The sequence below is a fragment of the Podarcis gaigeae genome (assembly GCF_964106915.1).
Source record: "Podarcis gaigeae genome assembly, chromosome: 1".
NCBI classification, from domain to species: Eukaryota; Metazoa; Chordata; class Lepidosauria; order Squamata; family Lacertidae; genus Podarcis; species Podarcis gaigeae.
In genome coordinates this window covers 73,752,774-73,772,073 of record NC_139678.1, presented here as the reverse complement: position 1 = coordinate 73,772,073, position 19,300 = coordinate 73,752,774, and the positions used below count along the sequence as shown (strand labels likewise).

Below are 19,300 nucleotides of genomic sequence, written 5' to 3'. Positions count from 1 at the left end.
AGACCACTTTCATCTAGTGGACAGGATCAGTAAGCGCCCCACCCCTCTTTGAGCCACTTTTTCATAGAATCATTGAGTTGTAGTTTTGGAAGGTGCCCCGAGGGTCATCTAGGCCATCCCCCTGCAATTTTGACAGGTGGGTGGGTTCACCTTCCTGTGATCACATGTGGATCCAAACCCTCCCGGCGGTTCTCAACCTGTGGGTCCCCAGATGTTGTTGGACTACAACTCCCATCATCCCTGAGCTCTGGCCTTGCTAGCTGGGGTAATGGGAGTTGTAGTTCAACAACATCTGGGGACCCACAGGTTGAGAAAGGCTGCCAGACAAAAGCAGCCCTTGCTTGGAGCACTGAATTTAAATATTGCCGAAAGCCAGCTCTGTTGCAAATGATCACTCTGAAGCTGTGCACTCCTGGTTGTGCCTGTGCAGTGGGGCTTGCACTTGGTGCTTTTAAAATTCTGTGCCGAATGCAAATCCACTGAAATTGGTTGCACATGGAAACTCCCAACTGAGAGCAGCATAGCAGAGTGGATTTATTCCAAAATAGCAGAACTTGTATTTGGCACTAAATTTAAACAGCACCAGATGTCACTCCCACTGCAGAGCCCATCAGGAGGGCACTTTAAGGCTCCGAATTGTTCCTTTGCAACATTCACTTTACTTGCCCCACATCTGATGTTGAGTGACAGGTCAGCTTGGCTGGGACCAAATGGCCTTGCAAGCCAAATTATGAGCTCTGCCAGGAGTCATTTGGGTTGTGTGCTGAAGGTTCCCCATGGTTGACCTATCCTAGATCAGTATTCTGTTCCCACAGTGGCCAACTGGATGCATGTGGGGATGCCCGTAAACATGTACAGCTCTGATTGTTTATGGACTATATAGCAATACATGTGATTTTGGAAAGAATTCAACATCATGCTCCTCTGCTCGTTCCATCAGTGGAAACATTTTCCCCACCCCCCTCTCCTTTCCCCTTTCAGTGCTTCTGGGCTTCTCCTGACCCCCGCCCTGAAGCCAATTTCAGGGGTACAGGAGGGATATGGGGGAGAGAAAGGGGAGAAGCCCATTGCTCAAGCAGACATCTTTGCACAGGGCTTCTGCTGACGGGATTCATTCATTAAATCCCATCGTGTATGCCTTTTATTTTGTTGTCCAGCAAATGTCCGTCCCACAGTTTTGCTTAGATTGAAAGATAGCAGGCCTCACAGGAGAAACCTCTTTGAAATACACAAATGTGTGAATTACTTTCTTTTTAAGCTTTGGGAGGGAAAAGTGGCTGATCTTATCACTGAAAGGAAGGAGGCAATTCTATCAGTATCCTGTTTGCTTTAAATCTTCCTGTGTGTTTGTGTGTACATTCAGAAAAGAATGGCTTGGTTATATGAAAACTCAAACAGACACACACCCATTGTGTTTCAGAAACAGTGAGGCATCTGCTGTAGTGGGAAGAGAAGACCATTTGTTTATGTGTACTCATAGCATACATTCCACATTAAGAACAAGATTGGGAGGGGTACGGATCCAGTGGGTGGGGGGAACGGGTTATGCTCTTGCAGAAGAAAATTCCCCAATCCAGAGCCAGTGCCTCTTCAATGCATCAAAGGTTTGTTTTTGTGTGGGTTTTTTGTTGGTTTTTGCTGCTGTTCATAAAATAAGTGATCTTCTAAAGCAGGGATGGCTGATCTGCAGATCAAATGTGCCCCGCACCCAAGAATTTTAAGCCATTTCTTCTCTGTTCATCTTCCTTCCCACCTAAGAACATTGCCCCTTCACTCTACTGCCATTCTGATTTTATGGTCATGAGCAGCTTGTTTGCCTATTCAAAACATGTGTTTTAATGTGTTTGCCAGCATTTAGTTTTTATGAGCAGCCCCTTTGGATTTGAAAGAGGTTCACCGTTTCCTAAAGGAAGGAACTGTGGGCAAATTATGCCGATCAAGATCTAGCACTGCCACACTTATTATGTACACATGCTGAGGAAACAACTTGGCTTCAGCGGTGGGTGATTTGTTCATAACTAGGAACCACATCAGAAATACAAACTGGAGAGCTGCCAGTTATTTCCATACATGGCTACATGCAATTATAACATAATTTTCATATCATTTCCCCAGCCCTGGCGAATGCCAAATGAGAGGTTACAAACACTTTATTCTACTATTTCTTTTTTTATGGTGAAGCTATTATTTGGGGGAAGCACCAGAAGTCATAATTCAGTGGTTTAACTCCTGTTTGAAGGCCAAAGGTCCTAAGTTCAATGTCTGGCACCTCCTGCCTAGAATTCTAGAAAGCTGCTGCCAGTCAGCGTAGACAATGCTGGGCTAGATGAACCAATGGTCTGACTCAATACAAGGCAGCTTCCTATGTTCTGCGTTCCTATTGGACACAAGTGGAGCGATGTGGCAGGAACTCGAGACAACCACTGAAATCTCTTCATATATATGTGTGCAGGGGCACCATCTCTAGGGGGCCCTGAGCACCCACAATTTTTTTGTTCTGGGTGCTCGGCACTCCCACCACAGGGTCCCCGGTGCAACTTCTGGTACCTCGTGAAGCACCAGAAGTCACGTCCGAGGCCTTGGAAATGCTGTCCAAGGCCTTGCAAGACCTCGGAATCTGACTTCCGCGGAGCACGTGACATCATGATGTCATGCTGCAACGTGATGTCATGTTGCTCATGCTGGGCACCCAAAACCTGGGGCCCAAGTCGGGGGGTGGGGGGTGTACGTGACATGGCATTATATCTTCCAGAAATAGTTTTGCAACTATAAGGGCTGGAAACTTAAAATAAAAAATAGATGCTGAGATTCTTTGTGTCAGAGAATTGCACAAACTTCACATGTCTGGGGAGAAGTCTGTGCTGCCTATGCATAATGCCTGTAGCAGCCAGTGGGGCTGCACTGTTCTGAGTTTCCAATGCCCTATGTCGCCTGTTACTGAGAGGGGGAGGGGGAGGGCGGTGGGGAGCTCAGCATGGCGTAAGCACAGCAGCAGAGCCAATCCTACCCTTCTGACATGGCATCCATAAAGTGCCCAACTCCCTGCTGCTCCCTCTTGGCATCTTTCAGCAATGTGCAGTGTGGGGCAGGAAGAAAAGCAATGCAACCCTATCTGCACAGCCCTGCCAGTCTCTACTGCTTAGTGTGGGAAACTCTTCTGCATCCGTGTACATTCGTAAGTGTGTAACTCCTCTACATTCATGTACATAAGAATATCCAGCAAAAGTACAGCCGCCTTTCTCCCTGGACTAGCTTGCAACACAAGAATTAATCATATGTCACTCACTTTCCTGGACTCCTCCCAGTTCTAATTAAATGACAGTAAATGCAAAATCTAGTCCATAGGCCAGGGTGTCAGCCAGGATTTCGATAATAAATGTACAACACCCCAACAAGGAGGAGGCTAAGGTTTCTATTATTTCTCTCTCTTGGTTCATGAGAACATAAGAGCTTGCTGGATCAGGCCAAAGGAGACCTAGCCCAGCATTGTCTTCTCAAAGTGGCTTGACAGATGCTCTGGGGAAGCTCACAAGAAGAACCTGAACACAACAGCACTCTCCCCACCTGCAGTTCCCAGTGATGGGTGTTCAGCACTGCACTGTCTCAAACTGTAGATGTAGAACATAGTCACCATAGCTGGTAGTCCCTGCTAGCCTTATCCTCCATGAAGGATTCATACAGCTGCACAATCTTAGAAGAACAGGAAATTCCCATATCCCATGTCAGACTGTTGATCCACCAAGTTTGGTGGTGTTGTCACTGGGTGTCAAACAAGAAGCTGTAGCTGGAAGTACCAGGAATTCAACCTGTGACCTCCTGCATGCAAAGAGCATGCTCTACACCTGAGCTCAATGCATTCTTTTTTCTTTTATTTTTTAAACTTTATTCTTAGGGAAGTACTTAAACAATCCCTATATAACACCCCCCCAAATAAATTCCATGCATATACAGTGTAAATGATTAAGTCAAACATTAAGCAGGTTTGTACAATAGTGTAGAGTTGATTATATCTTTGAAGCATCTTCTATTCTCTGCCTTAACGGATTGTCCCAGGGTGAGCTGTGAGTAGCTGGTGACGACGGGACAATTGTCGTCCTTCCCAGGGTACCGAATAAACATGTACCGTTTGGTTTCAGAATCATCTTTGGTTTTTGGGTTCCTTTTTTAGTGGAGCAACATTTTCTTTTCATTTCTTTTGTTTGGATAACCTTTCTATCTTTGTTCTCATCCATGAGTGTTTCCTTTTCTTCTTTTTCATACAATATTTGGCAAGGCTTCTGGGGCTTGATCACCAGGTGAAAAAGGATGAAGGGGTGAGAGGAGACAAGATTTAGGGCCATGAATAAGATTAAAGAAGTACAATAAGAGACTTGTGGAGCACATTGTTTTCCTTTAAAAGGATAATTCTTAAAAGTGTTCTGACTTGAAGCTGACATTCAGAATATGGAACATGACCAAAGTTGGAATTGCTCAAGGCATACCAATAAATGACAGTGGCGTAGGCAGTCTCATGGAAGGAATCCAGAAGCAGAATCTAATAAGGAAAATGTTCAGCCATCATGATGTGTAATTATTTGGAGCTGTGCCAGTATACATCCAGCAGGAAGCTCCCTACACCAAAAGAAGAATAGGTAATAAAATAGGATTGAAGTCCCCCCTCTGTCTCCCAAGAGACCTTGGTTTTACAGAAATGGATTAGCCATATGATGTACAGTGTATTTAAAAGGCATCTTCCAGATCAATGACTAGAAGTCTCCTTAGGGCTCAGTTAGACATGACACTGTATTTGCCTTTTATGTGCATCTTTTTAAAGCTGCAAATAGAATTAGCAGGAAGGGAGGATTTAACCCTGCTGTGATCCAGAGGAAAATCCCTCCCCTGCAGGTGCAGTTCGCATTTGGGGAAATTCCCTGTTGGCAACCACTTAGGAGGAAAAATTTTCTCAGCAGGAGTGGGGGATGGATTAATTTCCCCCTCCACATCTACAATCCTGAGAATTATCATCCCCTGCCCTCAGAAAAAAAAGCTGATTCTATTTGCATTTTTCTTTTGAAATACAAAGATATATTAAACATCATGTCTAGTTTGGCCCTTAGACAAAACCCTACTATCTGTGATATCAAGAACACTTAGGCCACACTTACTTTCTTTAAGTCACTCAGATGTGTGCCATATCCAATTCATATGCCCCTCTTTAGATGATGTTGCTCATTCATCGATAAACTTTGATGAAATAATTCCATGCTGGGAATCTTCCTGCACAATCACCTTTATGTGCTGAAAATAGTATTGGTGTCTGGTTTTTTGCTTATGATGCATGGATTGTGAGGGTATATCTACAGTATGTACTTGTGTGGGATGTATGCATCGCACAGCATCCTCAAGCAATGCTTGCTGTGGCTCCCTTTACAAACACACCCCGCCCTCAGCAACTAAGCAGACTCCATTTTATTTTCTCACAATGTTCCCAATATAGCATCACTCTGGAGCATGGTGGAGAATTAAAATGTGGATCGGAAGAGTCTATGTTAGATGAGCCCATGGAAGGACGCTGGCACAGGAGGAGTCCCTCTGTAGAGCTCTATGCCCCCAAACACTGTCTCTGGCCCTGATTTCCCCAAGGGAAACTGTGAATTGTAGTTTGATGAGTTTGCTGTGCATTCTTTGTCTGATATTGCCTGATGCATGAGTCTACCATGACTGCCACGTAGTGCCCACCAGTATTTTCTATGGCATCCAAGAAAGGTCTCATCATTAGATATCCTCTCAAATTTCAGCTATGTATTTGAGACGATTTGCTCTTGGTCATATCCTGTTTGCACTGACTCGGGCTCTCCTACATTTCATTGGATGCCAAGAGTAGACACCCACACTTCCTTCTGTTCTGAATAGAGAAGAGGTACAAAGAGCTTCTCACTGTGAGTGGGCATGATGGAGGCTCTGCTGTAGAGCCTTTTTCCCATTGGTGGGTTCCTGTCTCTTTGTGGCCCTGCATCTTTTTCTGCTCTTTCTGATGCAGCAGCCATTTTATACATTGTGCTCCCACAGCAATCATGTTGTGTTATTCCGCATCCCCATGACAGCCATTTTGTGATTGGCATCAATGGCATTTCCTAAAAATTATGGCCCCAAAATGTTGGCGACCCTAGTATTCCTATAGAAAGGGGATGTTTCTTAAGCCAGTATATGGGCTTAGCCACACTTACCCACTCTTTAGCACTCAATTGGAACAAACGTCCATTCGGATTTTCCGCATATTGACGTTTGCTCCAATTTGGCTTTAAAGAGCAGGTTTTTGTGAGGAAAAGGGGGTGCTCAGGCACAGCTTTAAAGTGTGGCTCATTGCCTGGAAAGAGCAGGGGGAAAGGTAAAGTGTGGATAAGCAATATCCCAGTAAGTACCAGTATAAGTAGATGCACCCTAAATTTTCTGAGTACAGAGATTTGTTATTTATTTGTTACATGTATGCAATGCCTTTCCATTAAAAAAAATATATGTCCAAGGCATTTCCCATGGCAATATTTCTGTACCTAAGGGAAATTCAAGAGTTTTTCAATATAGCATTCATTCATTGCTGTTTTGACTGCATTTCCCCTTACCAAAATTATTATTACCGGTATTTTTTTTTTAATTTTCATATAATTCTTTCAGAGCTGTGTGCTCTCCCATGACATTGCATCAATGCAGGAGTGATCATTAGCTGCATTTTAATGAATAAGAGCACAAACCACAGTGTTCCACAGTTTCAACTTCTTTGGAGACCATGAGCTCCCCCTCCCCTGTGCTGAAAGGGTTATCTATCCAGCCTTTGTAAAAAGAAAGGGGACAAAAATAATCACGGCTATTCCCTACCCTCCCTATCCCAGCACCTGGATGCAATTTGAACCTTTGAGAAAGCTAGAGCCTCTAAAACCTCAGATGGTGCTTAGCTCTTATTTTGAATCCACAACTGAATGAAATGAAAACTGAGATTTGGCCCAGAGGCTTAATTAAATATGAGCCAATCGTCTGTTTTCTTGCCATAGAGCTCTGGCTTCCAGCAAAACATCTGGAGGGGAAAAGCTATTACTGGATGGATCAGAGAGGAAGGAAGGTGCAGTGTGTGCACTCTCATTAAGTCTCTCTGCTTTTTCATCTAAACATCAAACTTAATTCCAAGCTGAAGGAGCAAAACCATGAAGCACTGTGGCTGCTGTGTGACCTCCATGCACTCATTAAAAAAAAAAGTCTATGCTTTTTCTTTCCAGGCAAAGCCCATCCAAAGCAGCTTACAATGGAGAGAAAAAATTGTAATGGTGGAAAATCAATATGATATAAAACAGAATAAAACCCATTCGGATCCTCTGTAACATAATCCACTCCAGCCTTGATCCAGCAAATTCCCCAAGAGAAGGCCAATTGAAACAAATAGGTCTTTAATACTTTCTAAAAACCCTTAAGTATAAACACCAGCTACAAATCTACTGGGAGGGAGTTCAAAAGTCGTGGGAGCACCATGATGAAAACTCTCTCTCTCTGATGGCCACCCACCTCACAGACCCAAGGGGTGGACACAAGAGGAAGGCATCCCACTGAGACCTCGTTGTGTGGGCAGGATGGCACAGATGCACGTGGTCCAATAAATAGGCCAGGTCCAATGATTGAAACTACTTTGTCCCAGAAATGCACTGGAAGCCAGTGTGGCTGTATAATAGAGGTGTTGTTGGAGCTCAGTGAGCTTTTCACCCTGAAGTTTTTATTTGCAAGCATGTAGACCAGCTGGGTCATAGCCCTTGCAGGTGTGGAGTTGTGTAGAGTTGGTGTAGCCATTTCATGGATGTTACCTGAGCAGTTGTACCTTCAGCTGGCCATTGAAGCTGAAACTAGTGCCTTGTGTTACAGGATAAGGAGGTTTCAGAAGCTGGTTAGTGTTTCCTTAAGGAAAAGTGGCCCTACACCTCAAAGTTTCTGACATGGGTGCCATTTCCCCCTTAATCCTAGGCACTTTGAGGCCACTGCTGATCACTCTTGAAGAGTGCAAGAAATGTGTTCTGCTCAGTCACACGTTATTGGGTCTTGACATATTCCAGGGGTGAGCCATGACATGGAAATCCGTTCCCAGGAAAAGCACTGGTGAGCTCGAGCTTAAACTAGGCATGTAAACTGTTGTGGTGGCTGTTTCAGTTTCTTACCAGCCCTTCCCTAGGAAAGTTGCAGCAATTTGAAAATGCAATATTAAAAATAGTTTCTAGTTACAGTCACAAGAATAGAGTGGGTCTTAAAAATATATATCTCAGGTGCGTAAGGCCAGGGCAGAGAAGCGCATCTTCAGCACATGACAGAAACTACATAATGGAAGTGCCAGGCTGTGTGGAGGGAATTCTGCAGCTTAGGGGCTGCCATAGAGAATGCCTTCTCCTGTGCTGCCGCATCTGCCGCCCGCAAACCTCTGAGGGAAGTGAAGGTATCAAGAGTGGATAGAGAAAGCAATCTGCTATTTGGCACCCAGTTAAAAAATCATCACAGGGCAGCTGTAAATGTGTTAACATAAGAAGCTGTTCTAGATCAAGCCATTTAGCTCAGTGTGGTCGTCACAGGCTAGCAGTGGCTCTCTAAGATTTCAGGCAGGCCTCTCTTCCAGCCCTGCCTAGATGCTCTAGCACTGGACTATGGTCCCTTCCCTTAGGGCAGAGCCAGTCATCCATAATTTCCAGCCATTGGGGAAACTTTGCTCTTCTGCATTTAGACGTGTAGGCATGTTAGTGTCCACCTTACTGAGTGTCCCTAATGCTACCAGCTATCCCATGGTGAGTTTGTGGCCCCAAAGAGCAAACGCTTGTTCTTTGCTGCCTCAGAGAGCAAGAATAGAACTAATGGGCTTGAGGTAACGGGGGGTGGGGTAGATGTCAGTTGAGTATCAGGAGAATATTCTTCTTAACTGTATAAGCAATTCAGCAACAGCACCAACTACCTGGGCTCTTCCCTGCTGGAGTCTTCAAGCAGAGACTGGGCAGACATCTACTGAGAACACTCTAGTGCTGGATCTCCTACACTGAGCAGGGGCTTCGCATATAAGGACCCCTCCAGTGGTTCTAAAGAGTCAGCTCTAAGTTCTTGTGACAAAAGCACACTGCCATTTGTCAGCTCACAGCACAGTGGATGTGCAGTGAATATGGACTGGCGATCTGTTTTCTAGTGGCAGGATATCAACATCCTAAAAGTCATCAGTGAAATCAGAGCCAACAGCTGTGTTTGTTCTTTCCACGATCTTGCTAGGGCAGGGTTTTGATCTGGCTAGGACAAGAAACCTTGCTGTATACATACACGTGTGTGTGCATGTCAACACCCTTCAGGTTATTTTTAGTCTCTTAACACTAAAAAAAGAAGAAGTGCTATTTGTAAAGCCACATTTGAGACTTGTTAATGGTTGTCCTTGGTTGTAGCGATCTGCTCTTGTATGTCATGAAAGAGATCTCTTGTCAAGCTGCTCTTTGAGTGAAAGGTTGGTCTAGAAAGGCAAATGGGGCACTGCCCCACAATTTTCAGTCTATGCTTAACCTACCTATCTTATTACTTACAAGCATTCTGTAGGGGGTGGGGGAGGTAACCCTGACTGTCAGCTTCCTCTCCCTTAATTTCAGCCCCCACCTGCACTATACATTTCAAAGAGTATCATACCACTTTAAACAGCCACGGCTTCCCCCAAAGAATCCTGGGAAGTGTAGTTTGTTAAGGGTACCGAGAGTTGTCCAGCGTTCCCTGTTCCCCTCACAGAGCTACAGTTCTCAGTCAATCCTTCTTTTCAGGGAACTCTGGGAATGAACCCCTTTGAGTAGAAGAGGGATCTCCAAGCAACTCTCAGCAACCTTAACAAAATACACTTCCCATGATTCACTGGGGGAAGGCTTTACTGTTTAAAGGGGTATGGCAATGCTGTAAATGTATAACATAGGTTGGAGACAAAATGAGAAGTAATTGGCTCTGCCCAGGGGTGCCAACTTGAATAAAATATGGGGAGCAGATAAGCCCTACCCTGCATAATCAATCACATGATGCAGTGCACACACACCATTTGAATGGCAATGCCCATCAACTTTTGGGGAGTGCCCCCTCAAATATTTCATTGGGAGGGTGAAGACCCCTTGGCCCTGGCTCCTGTGGCTCTGCCTGTGATTGGCTCTGGCTCTGATTCTATGTACCATTGGCCTCTCTTCTGTCTAGCCTACCAATCCCAATGGGCCACAACTGCCACTGGGTTCTTTACAGACAGATTTGAAACCAGATGGATGATCTTGCTTGCCATACTTGGCCCTTGAGTTTTTACAGAGCATTGCTGACTGCTTATACCCTGAGAGGGTTAGGGGCCTGAGGGCAAGAGCCCAACCTTCTCCAACTGTTCTGGTTTCCTAGCTGTGCTTTGTGGGTTAACACTGCACAAATTCTGCTAATGTTTTTAAATACTAGTAGAAGGAACTGAAGCTGAAAGCTGGTTACTTCAGTTCTGGCCTTTGAGTTCCATATTCATCAGAAACCTCTCCAACATACAGGCTATTGCATGCCTTTCAAGTTTCTATGAATATCTTTTATGGTGTGTGTGTGTGTGTGTGTGTGTGTGAGAGAGAGAGAGAGAGAGAGAGAGAGAGAGAGAGAGAGAGAGAGAGCTGATAGAATATTATGTATTAATAATTGTATCAAAGGCACCTCCCAAGGCTGACTTCTATCCCAAAAGGAGATTAAATTTTATCTCCACTGTGTATTTTTCTCCTTTCAGATCTGAAAAGATCAGCTGGAAATGTGGCACGGTAACCATTGTTAATGGCGCATGAAGAGAAGAAAGACAGATTTTACTGTTTGGCCATATTTGCTGGGAGTTTCCAATTAAATATCTCCACTGCCGTTCAGACGCTTATCTGTCTTTGAAAGAGGACAAAGACAGAGTTGTTTCACCTGCAACTTGTGTACATAGCCATGGGCGGCTCTTGTTATGTCACTTGCAAACTATTTCCTTCCTCTTTTGTGTATTGATGACAGAGCAGATTCCTGTTAAGGTAAACTGAGCCTTCTGTTCGCACACAACTTCAAAGAAGGTTATGTTTCAAAGGCAAGCACAATGGGGCCGGATGGGGTGGGGGAGAAGAGGTCCAGGCAGCCCCCTGTGTGCTGTGTGGGACTGAAACACTTATCAATATGTGGAAGATTGAAAAGTGGAGGCGAGCTGGATGCCTAAACCAAAGATCCTTCAAACACGTCTCCACAAATTTGCAGTAAGGGAAGCAAAGCTGAGCTGACGTCTAATGCAAATAGGCATATAAAAGCTGCCTTAAACCACTGCTGCTTCTAGCTCAGTCTGCACCTAGGATAAGGGACCTGTGACCCAGCCAGCAATGGCCAGTGGCCAGGATCAGGGAACAAAGGGAGCTGTGGTCCTGCAATATCTGGGAAGCCAGAAGTTCTCCACCTTGCTCTACATAGTTGGGCTGCAGCAGTTCAGGATTTCAGACAGCCCTAGCTGGTGATATTGGGAGTTGAGCCTGGGAACATTTGCATGCAACGTGTCTGCTCTGTTGCTGAGTCACTCAGGGCCCTTCCCTGTGGAGTTCTTTCTGTATCTGCCTGTAGCCTCTGTCTGCATCAATTGCCCATCCTGAAACTCTTGTGGGCATAGGCAAAGCTGCAGGAAGGGATTTGCCTGGAAAGCAGGTGGATTTCACTCGCAAAGCTAATGTTGCACTTCACCAGTTTCAGCTGAGTGTCAAGAAGTCACACAGCATATATGCTACTGATCTTCATTTGGTGGGTTGAGACCCCACAAGCTGTGCTTTGGGGCAGTCTAGGTTTGAGCACACCAGAGGTGCCAACACCCATTTCTTTTGGCAAAAAGCAAAAAAAGTGGCAAAAGAGGGTTAAACTAGGGTTGTCATATTTCAAACAGTGAAAATTCAGACAGAAAAGCTGTTGAGCGTTGTTGAGCTCTTTGGAGGGGGCAAAGCCATTTTGAGGCTGCAATATGTTCAGAGAATTATGGACGTATGGTATCCATAGTTAAGCAGAAAAAGGGGGGTCTGAAGGGAGAGAGAAGGAGAAAAAGAATGTTAGGGGGTGCCGATTTATTTTTGTTGCATTCCTGTAGCTTTGGATGTTGTGGTTCTATATCTTGTTTTTTATTTGATTTGTTGAGGGGCATGCAAACATATAAATACAAGGAGGAAAAAGCCTATGTTGGGCTGTATCCAACAAAGTTTTTCTATTCCTGCAAAAACTTCTTCTTGTGTGACATGCCTTCTCTCTCTCCTTTACTCACACACTCCACACTCCAGAGGATTGGCCAAAACCCTTAAACAGATTTAGGGGCACGGGAAGAAGAGAGGGTGGGGATGTTCCATCACGTAAGCGGAAGCCCTTGTGCGGACAGGAAAAGTTCATTGGTACAATCCACTCTAAATAGTGAAAAGTGGGTCCCATGTAGCAGGTGAGGTTAATGGCAGCTCTTGCCAGAGCCTGGAAAAGTTGAGAACTATGGGAAAAGATACTGTTTGGGATACAGTGTTCACACACTACTTAGGTGACAAAGTACGAGTGTGAGAATGTTTGCATGAATGTCTCCTTCAGAGATTTCTCTGCAAAATTTATTTGGACAGAAATGAAGACAGGGCCCAATAAGTGAGCATGTATATCTTTACCAGCCTTCTGCAAACTCATGCTCTCCAGGTGCCTTGGACTACAACTCCCATCATCCTTTACTATTAGCCATGCTTCCTGGGAGTTGGAATCCAACAACACTAGGAGGGCCACAAGTTGCCCATCTTTAAGGTGTCCCATAGGCAGTAGCTGCCTCACAGCACTGCTCGCAGTCTCCTCTGAACACCCAGAGTCTGCACAATTGTCATACTTCCTCCCCTTGTGGTACAATATTTTTCATTCCCCAGTTTTTCTTCTTTTTTCTCTTCCCACTCAGGAGATCTTTTGTATATTCTCTCATTATTGCTGATATTTACAACTTAGAAACAAAATGAATTACTGCATAAGGTGCCAATATCTCTTACAATAAACCGGTGAGATCCTGTTTTCAATTTGGCAAGGTCTTTTTGGACGCATCGAGATTTTCATAATTTTCGTAGCAAGTCTGCAAATGGAAGAGTCCTCGGCAAGTTTGGAGCAGAAGCACAGTCCTCTCTCCTACATTGAGCTTAAGAGAAACCCACTGAGTTGGTGGTCCTTGTGTCAATTATAAAATTGCCTCCCCATTCTTAGAACAATTTTTCTACTGTAAAAGAACAACACTAAGGTCCTTTCCCCCTATATTAAGCTCTAAATAAAAGTTTGATCAAGTAAATATGCATGATGGTTTCACAAATTGGACAGGCAAGCCATCAGAAGCACAGAGGAAGAGGCATTCAGCATTCAGTTCAGAGGATGCATGCATGATATTTAAGTAGGGAAGGCAGGAGGAAACAAGTCACCCTAGAGAGCCACATTACCTGAACCCACTCCTCTGTCAACGCATCAGAATGCAGCCTTTGTTTTTTTATTTTCTGCAGGGTTATTTCTTACCAGTTACATTTCTATACTACTTTTCCAGAACATCAATCCCCAAAGTGTAATGAACAAGAAGGGGCCATATGAAACAGGAAATCAAAAGATTACTAACAGAAAACTCCCAACATCATCTCTCAACAGGAAATAGCTAAAGCTCACTAGCAGAAAATGTCAACAGTTAAGTCCCCAGGGAGCCTTTTGGGTTGTATGAGCAGAAGGCAAGCTCTCACAATGAATTTTCCCCTTCTTTTCCTTTCCCCTGCAGCCCCATGTACCACTGCCCCCTAAAAGTCTCTCCAGAGAGTCTGGGGACCCTACCAAATATTGTGGGCTTTGTCATATGAGGCTGCAATGGGTGGAAGGAATTGCCCAAAACAGGGTAGAGGAATCTTGCATCAGTAGAGCATAGATTTCTTCTATCTGAGTTTGGTTAATTCCTCCCGTGTCCCCCTGTGGCCTCATATGATACAGCCCACAATGTTTGGTAGGTCCCCCAGATCCTGGCTTGGACTTGACCCTTGGGGTCCCTTCCAACTCTATATTTCTATGATCCTCCGGAGAGACTTTTCAAAGGGTAAAGGGGCACTGGAGAGCAAAGGAATGATAAATATAAACATCCAAAGCTGCCTTATTACTGAATCAGACCATTGGTGCAGCTAGCTCAGCACTGTCTAAACTTGCTGGCAGCAGCTCTCCAGGGTTTCAGACAGGAGACGTTTGCAGTCTAGTAACACTGGGGATTTCACCTTGTATCTTCTGGATGTAAAGCAGATGTTGCACCATTGAGCTATGGCTCAGGGAATATTACTATTATTATTATTATTATTATTAATAATAATAATAATAATATACCCCAGCCACTCTTGGCAGCTTCCAACAAAATATTAAAAATACATTAAAACATCAGCCATTAAAAACTTCTCTAAACAGGGCTGCCTTCACATGTCTTCTAAAAGTCCGCTAATTGTTTATTTCCTTGACACCTGATGGAAGGGCGTTCCACAGGGAGGGCGCCACTACTGAGAAGGCCCTCTGCCTGGTTCCCTGTAACTTGGCTTCACAGCGAGGGAATCGCCAGAAGGTCCTCAGCACTGGACCTCAGTGTCTGGGCTGAAGGATGGGGGTGGAGACGCCAAGGCCATTTAGGGCTTTAAAGGTCAGCACCAACACTTTGAATTGTGCTCAGAAACATACTGCATTTAACCCAAAGATAGGTTCACTGACGTCCGAAAAGCCTCCACTGTTGTCTTCCTTGTACAGATCACAGAGGAAAGTCTGGGTAACACAGAATATCTAATCCTCTGTCTGTGAAATGTACCATTGCTGAGTCAGTGACACCGAGCTCATAAAACACTTGGAGCCTGGCGTAACCTCCACCCCTTCATGCAATACCTGGCGGATGAGCAGGTATGATTCATGTGACTTGTTCATTCATTTCAGTGGGAGCTGGCCTTCACAGCAGCGCTTTGAGGTCTCGCCTTCTGGTGTGGAAACGTGCAAAATTTTAGTGATGGTTCACTTTTAAGGAGGTGTTTGATAGCATGAAGCTGTGATGCTTCTCATCTACCCTCCATGGAAAGGAGCCGCAAATTACTTGTAATGTTGTGCTAATGATGGCTTGAAGCCTGAGGTTGCATGAGAACATGAACAGCCTGATTCTGAAAGGCCATTATTCTGTATCACCCTATATAATGCCATAGAATTAAAGCCAAAATAGCCAAAGGCCAAAGCTTGGTTGTTAACATGGCAATTATTCTGCAGTCCTCTGTAACACTCTCACCTCTTTCCCTTCCTTTTCCCAGCTACTGTCAAGCGATGTGAATAAGAACCTGTAATCTGTTTAAGAGTTCAACACCCACTTCCCTTTGAGCTGTTGTGAAAATGGGAGTTTGCTCAATCCTTTCAATTAATGTGTTCCTTTTCACACGTGAAGGCTAGACAGGAGGGCGAGGAAGTTCACCATTTGTCTTCCTGAAGAGGAGACTGTGACTGTTCGTGGTTGGTGGTAGATGTGTTGCTACCTAATTTTGGCCAGGATTCTATGGCTTTAACAGAGGTGTACCAAGCAGAATTCAATGGATCAAGTATATTGCTGGTATGAGATACACCAACGGGGAACTGAATTTTATGTGTTCAGTTTGGGTGTATTTATGATTTATTTTACAGTTTTGTAAACCGCTTTTAGGACCATGTGGTAGCAAAGTAGGCTATAAGCTTATTAGACGTTTATGGTAAAGGTCTTCACCTGCTGAATCTCTTGCCTGTCGGGCAGTTGTTAAAGGCACAAGAACCCTGCCCAAATAAAAAGTTCTTGGAATTTTCTTGGAATTTTCCCACTTTCCTCTTACCATGAGCATTGCTACAGTCATAAAGGCAGGCATGTGTGGTACTGACACTTAAGCACTGACACACTAATAGGTCATTCTTCCCCCACCCCCGTTATAATGTGTCAGACATATGCATCATAGCTGTGATGCAATTAAGTGAAATGCAGCAATGGAAACCTTGATTCTTCTCTGGAATAAGTTAGGTCACATAGGGTTGCCGTATTTTAAGGAGCACAAAAGAGGACACATGTGCTGACCTCTACTTTTAACTATGGATCGCTATGACGACTCTCATTTGACATACCCATGTATGCACTCTGGACATGTATGTACTCTGGACTCTGCCATAAGCCCCCCTGCCACAGCTAACTCTCATCAGGAGCTTCAGTTCTGATCTGAGGTCAGAACTAGCAAAAAAAGGACAGGCCTTCATCATCTGTGCTCTCATATCTGCTTCACAGCCTCTTCTCCCCTATCACACTGCCTGAAGCTGATCCACCCATAACCATAGCCACCCTGACTGGGCAATGATTAGGAAATGATGTCCCTGGCCCAGCGCTCCATTTTCCTTATTTGCTACCCATTTCTCCAGAGCAGAGCCCCATGGCTGTTTCCCACATCAACTATTTTCTCTTCTTTTTTTTTGGACTTGGAGATAATATCTTTGTTGGATCAAGAATGTTGTTTGAAGTGTCCCACAAGTGTTCCTGTTTCTGCAATTGTATTGAGCAGATTACCTCTGTGTAGGAAAATTTTCAGTGCATGACATGACCATTTGGTGTACTTTCCTCCTCTTCCTTGCATAGGGGCACAGCCTCAGGCAGTTTGAATTGCTCTTGGGGATAGTCCTTTCCTGCTCAGTCGTTCAGCTGTACATGAGCTCTTATTACTGATACTTCTGCACCCTTCTTTTCAGTGCAGTATCTTGTTATGACTGGTGAAGGAGAGGAATTGATTTGCTATAGCTGTGCAGCTTGTCTGTAATTATGATACAACCGTGATACAATTACAGAACATCACTGAGCATTTCTTTTATTGTTGTTCCTGTTCTTCCTTTTGCTTACCAAAGGAAGGGGGAGAAGGAAGAATGAACAGCCCACTGACAATTTATGTACACATATATGCATCAAGGTAACCACAGATGGAAGCTAGAGAGAAGAGAAATACAGTGGACCCTCAGGTTATGTTATCTTCAGGTAACGTAATCTTCGGGTTGTGAACACAGAAGTGGGTTTGCCGCTCAAGCGTGCGCTGAAGCACTTTGCGGTGCTGTGCACAGAAGCGGTCCTCCGGTTACGAATTTTTCAGGATATGGCTGGGCCTCTGGAACAGATCCCATTCGTAACCAGAGGTACCACTGTACCGATAACAGTTTACTAACCAAACTGAACAAAAACAATATATAATTTGAGGATAAAAGAACAGTGAGGTTTTGTCTTTTAGGTTAAGCCTTGATAAGAACAGAGTTAAGTATCCATCTAAAGCATGCAGAGAAAAGCTCCCTCAGAACTCCGCAGCCAATCAGCACACATGTTACCTCAGTGAAGATCATGCCAATCTAAATGGTTGCTTAGCAACACCATCACCACCTCCCTTGGGTAGTTCACTGACACTGGAACTAAAATTAACCCTTTCTGTTACAAACTGAATGATCCCTGCTGTTACACTTTCAACAACAAAGAATTATTCAATATTGAGGCATCGACATATGTGGCTAGGCCTGCTGTGGTTTGCTACAGTTTTGCTGTAGTTTTGATGTGGTGGTGGTTGTTTTAAAAGAGGATCAATTGGATAAGCCTGGATGTTTTGTAGTAGATGAGTGCACAACCTGCAAGGATTTATTTCTCATTTCAAAACTAATGAAAACTAATGAAATTTGACAAAAATATGAATACTCATGGTATGATGCGGGCAGACAAGATGGGGGCTGCGTCTCCCACCAGTCATGAGTGAGCTTACTAAAGAGTTCCGGGGACCTGTGACACTCATGCAACTCGGGTCCATGTACCAACTGCAATAAAGCTCAAGTGGCCGCACAAACCAGAAAGTTTCCCATGGCCCCAGCTATAAGGCTTGATTAACAAGAACTTCTCCCCTCTGAATTGGCATAGTGTCAACGTGGAACTGAGTTTATTAGAATGTATGTCTAGGGAACTTGGGAGCCATCCCTTAGGGCAGGGTGGGGGGAATATAATTAAACGCCAAACCCTATAATTACTCATATAGTGAAATGGCACACCTAGAGGAAGAACCTCCCAGGAGATCTGTGCATTTAAGAACTATTTTCAGGATTAGGTTGCACCGTCTCATTTCCTCTTTTCCTACGTTTGCAAGCTTGCTCTTCCTTCAAAGTGATCCCAGGTGGTCTCTATCTAGGCAGTGTTCAGGGCCATACACATTGATCTGCAGCGTAGAGTTGTTTCATGTGCCCACAGACATGCACATGAACTTAAGAAGATCAAGCCTGATGCCTCAAGCCAATGACCCAGCTAGTCCAGCAGTCTGTTCTGACAGATGACACTCACAGATACAACACTGAGTTTCTGGGCCTTGTTAGTGTACAAAAACAAACATTCACTCTGGGCTAGAAGCATCTGAGAATTTGACATTGTCTATGTCTCTGCCCTCTCTTTCCATAGGTTGTCCAGGGCCTAGTAATTGGGAGATTGACAAGTCGTTATTCAGAGTGGACTCTGCTCATGTTGTGCGTCCTTGTCTTCTGCGGAGTGGGTGTTGGTATGGTAAGGTACCAGACACACATACATTACCTGATAAGGCTGTGCTTTTGAATACTCTACACTTGATGCTATGCAAGTGAACATATGAAAAGTATTGTGTTTGACATAATCTGGGAGTTTTGTCTGTTGTGTTATATTAGTGGTGGTCCATTCACACATTTTTCAATTTTCTCCCATGTGTGTTTGTGTTATGACCAAAAGCTCTACCAGGCTTCCAGATCAACAGTCTGCTTCCTATCATGGTCCAACCAGGACAAACAAGGAGGGGATGATTTAAGCCTTTACTTCCTCCTGGAATTTTAAAAATATTTGCAAGTTAAAGGATGCTTTGCTTGGAATGGATTTTCCCAAATCTTGCCAGAATCTCCTGGGTTGAGAGAAAATATAAAAGCCAACATTTTTTTAAAAAAAGGTGTAATCAAACTTCTGCTGTTTGCGTTACATTGTCCAGAAGGACAAAAAATACATCTAACCACACTAGATTCAATGTGGTTGATCCTCCAAACCATCACTTGGAAGATGGGAATGTACTGCAGACTCAAGAGCTCCCCTTTCAGATTCCCCCTTCATTTCCAGGTGCAATAGTGGCAGAAAATTATGGTTGCCCTCAGTGCTGGATTTACGTATAAGCTAAACAAGCTATAGCTTAGGGTCCCAAATAAAATAAAACCTACATACAGTTAGAGCCTAATAATTATTTCACTATTAATATACTTCTCC

The 19,300-nt window shown here is 44.1% G+C and overlaps 1 protein-coding gene across 1 annotated transcript in view; it reads left to right on the top strand.

Annotated features, from left to right (window-relative positions):
* Positions 1-19,300, top strand: part of SLC67A1 (solute carrier family 67 member 1) — a 68,583-nt gene that overhangs the window by 39,841 nt on the left and 9,442 nt on the right. The window contains exon 9 of the mRNA XM_083722173.1: positions 18,482-18,583. Coding sequence (XP_083578299.1) covers positions 18,482-18,583 — 102 coding nt within the window. The remainder of the gene's footprint in view (positions 1-18,481; positions 18,584-19,300) is intronic.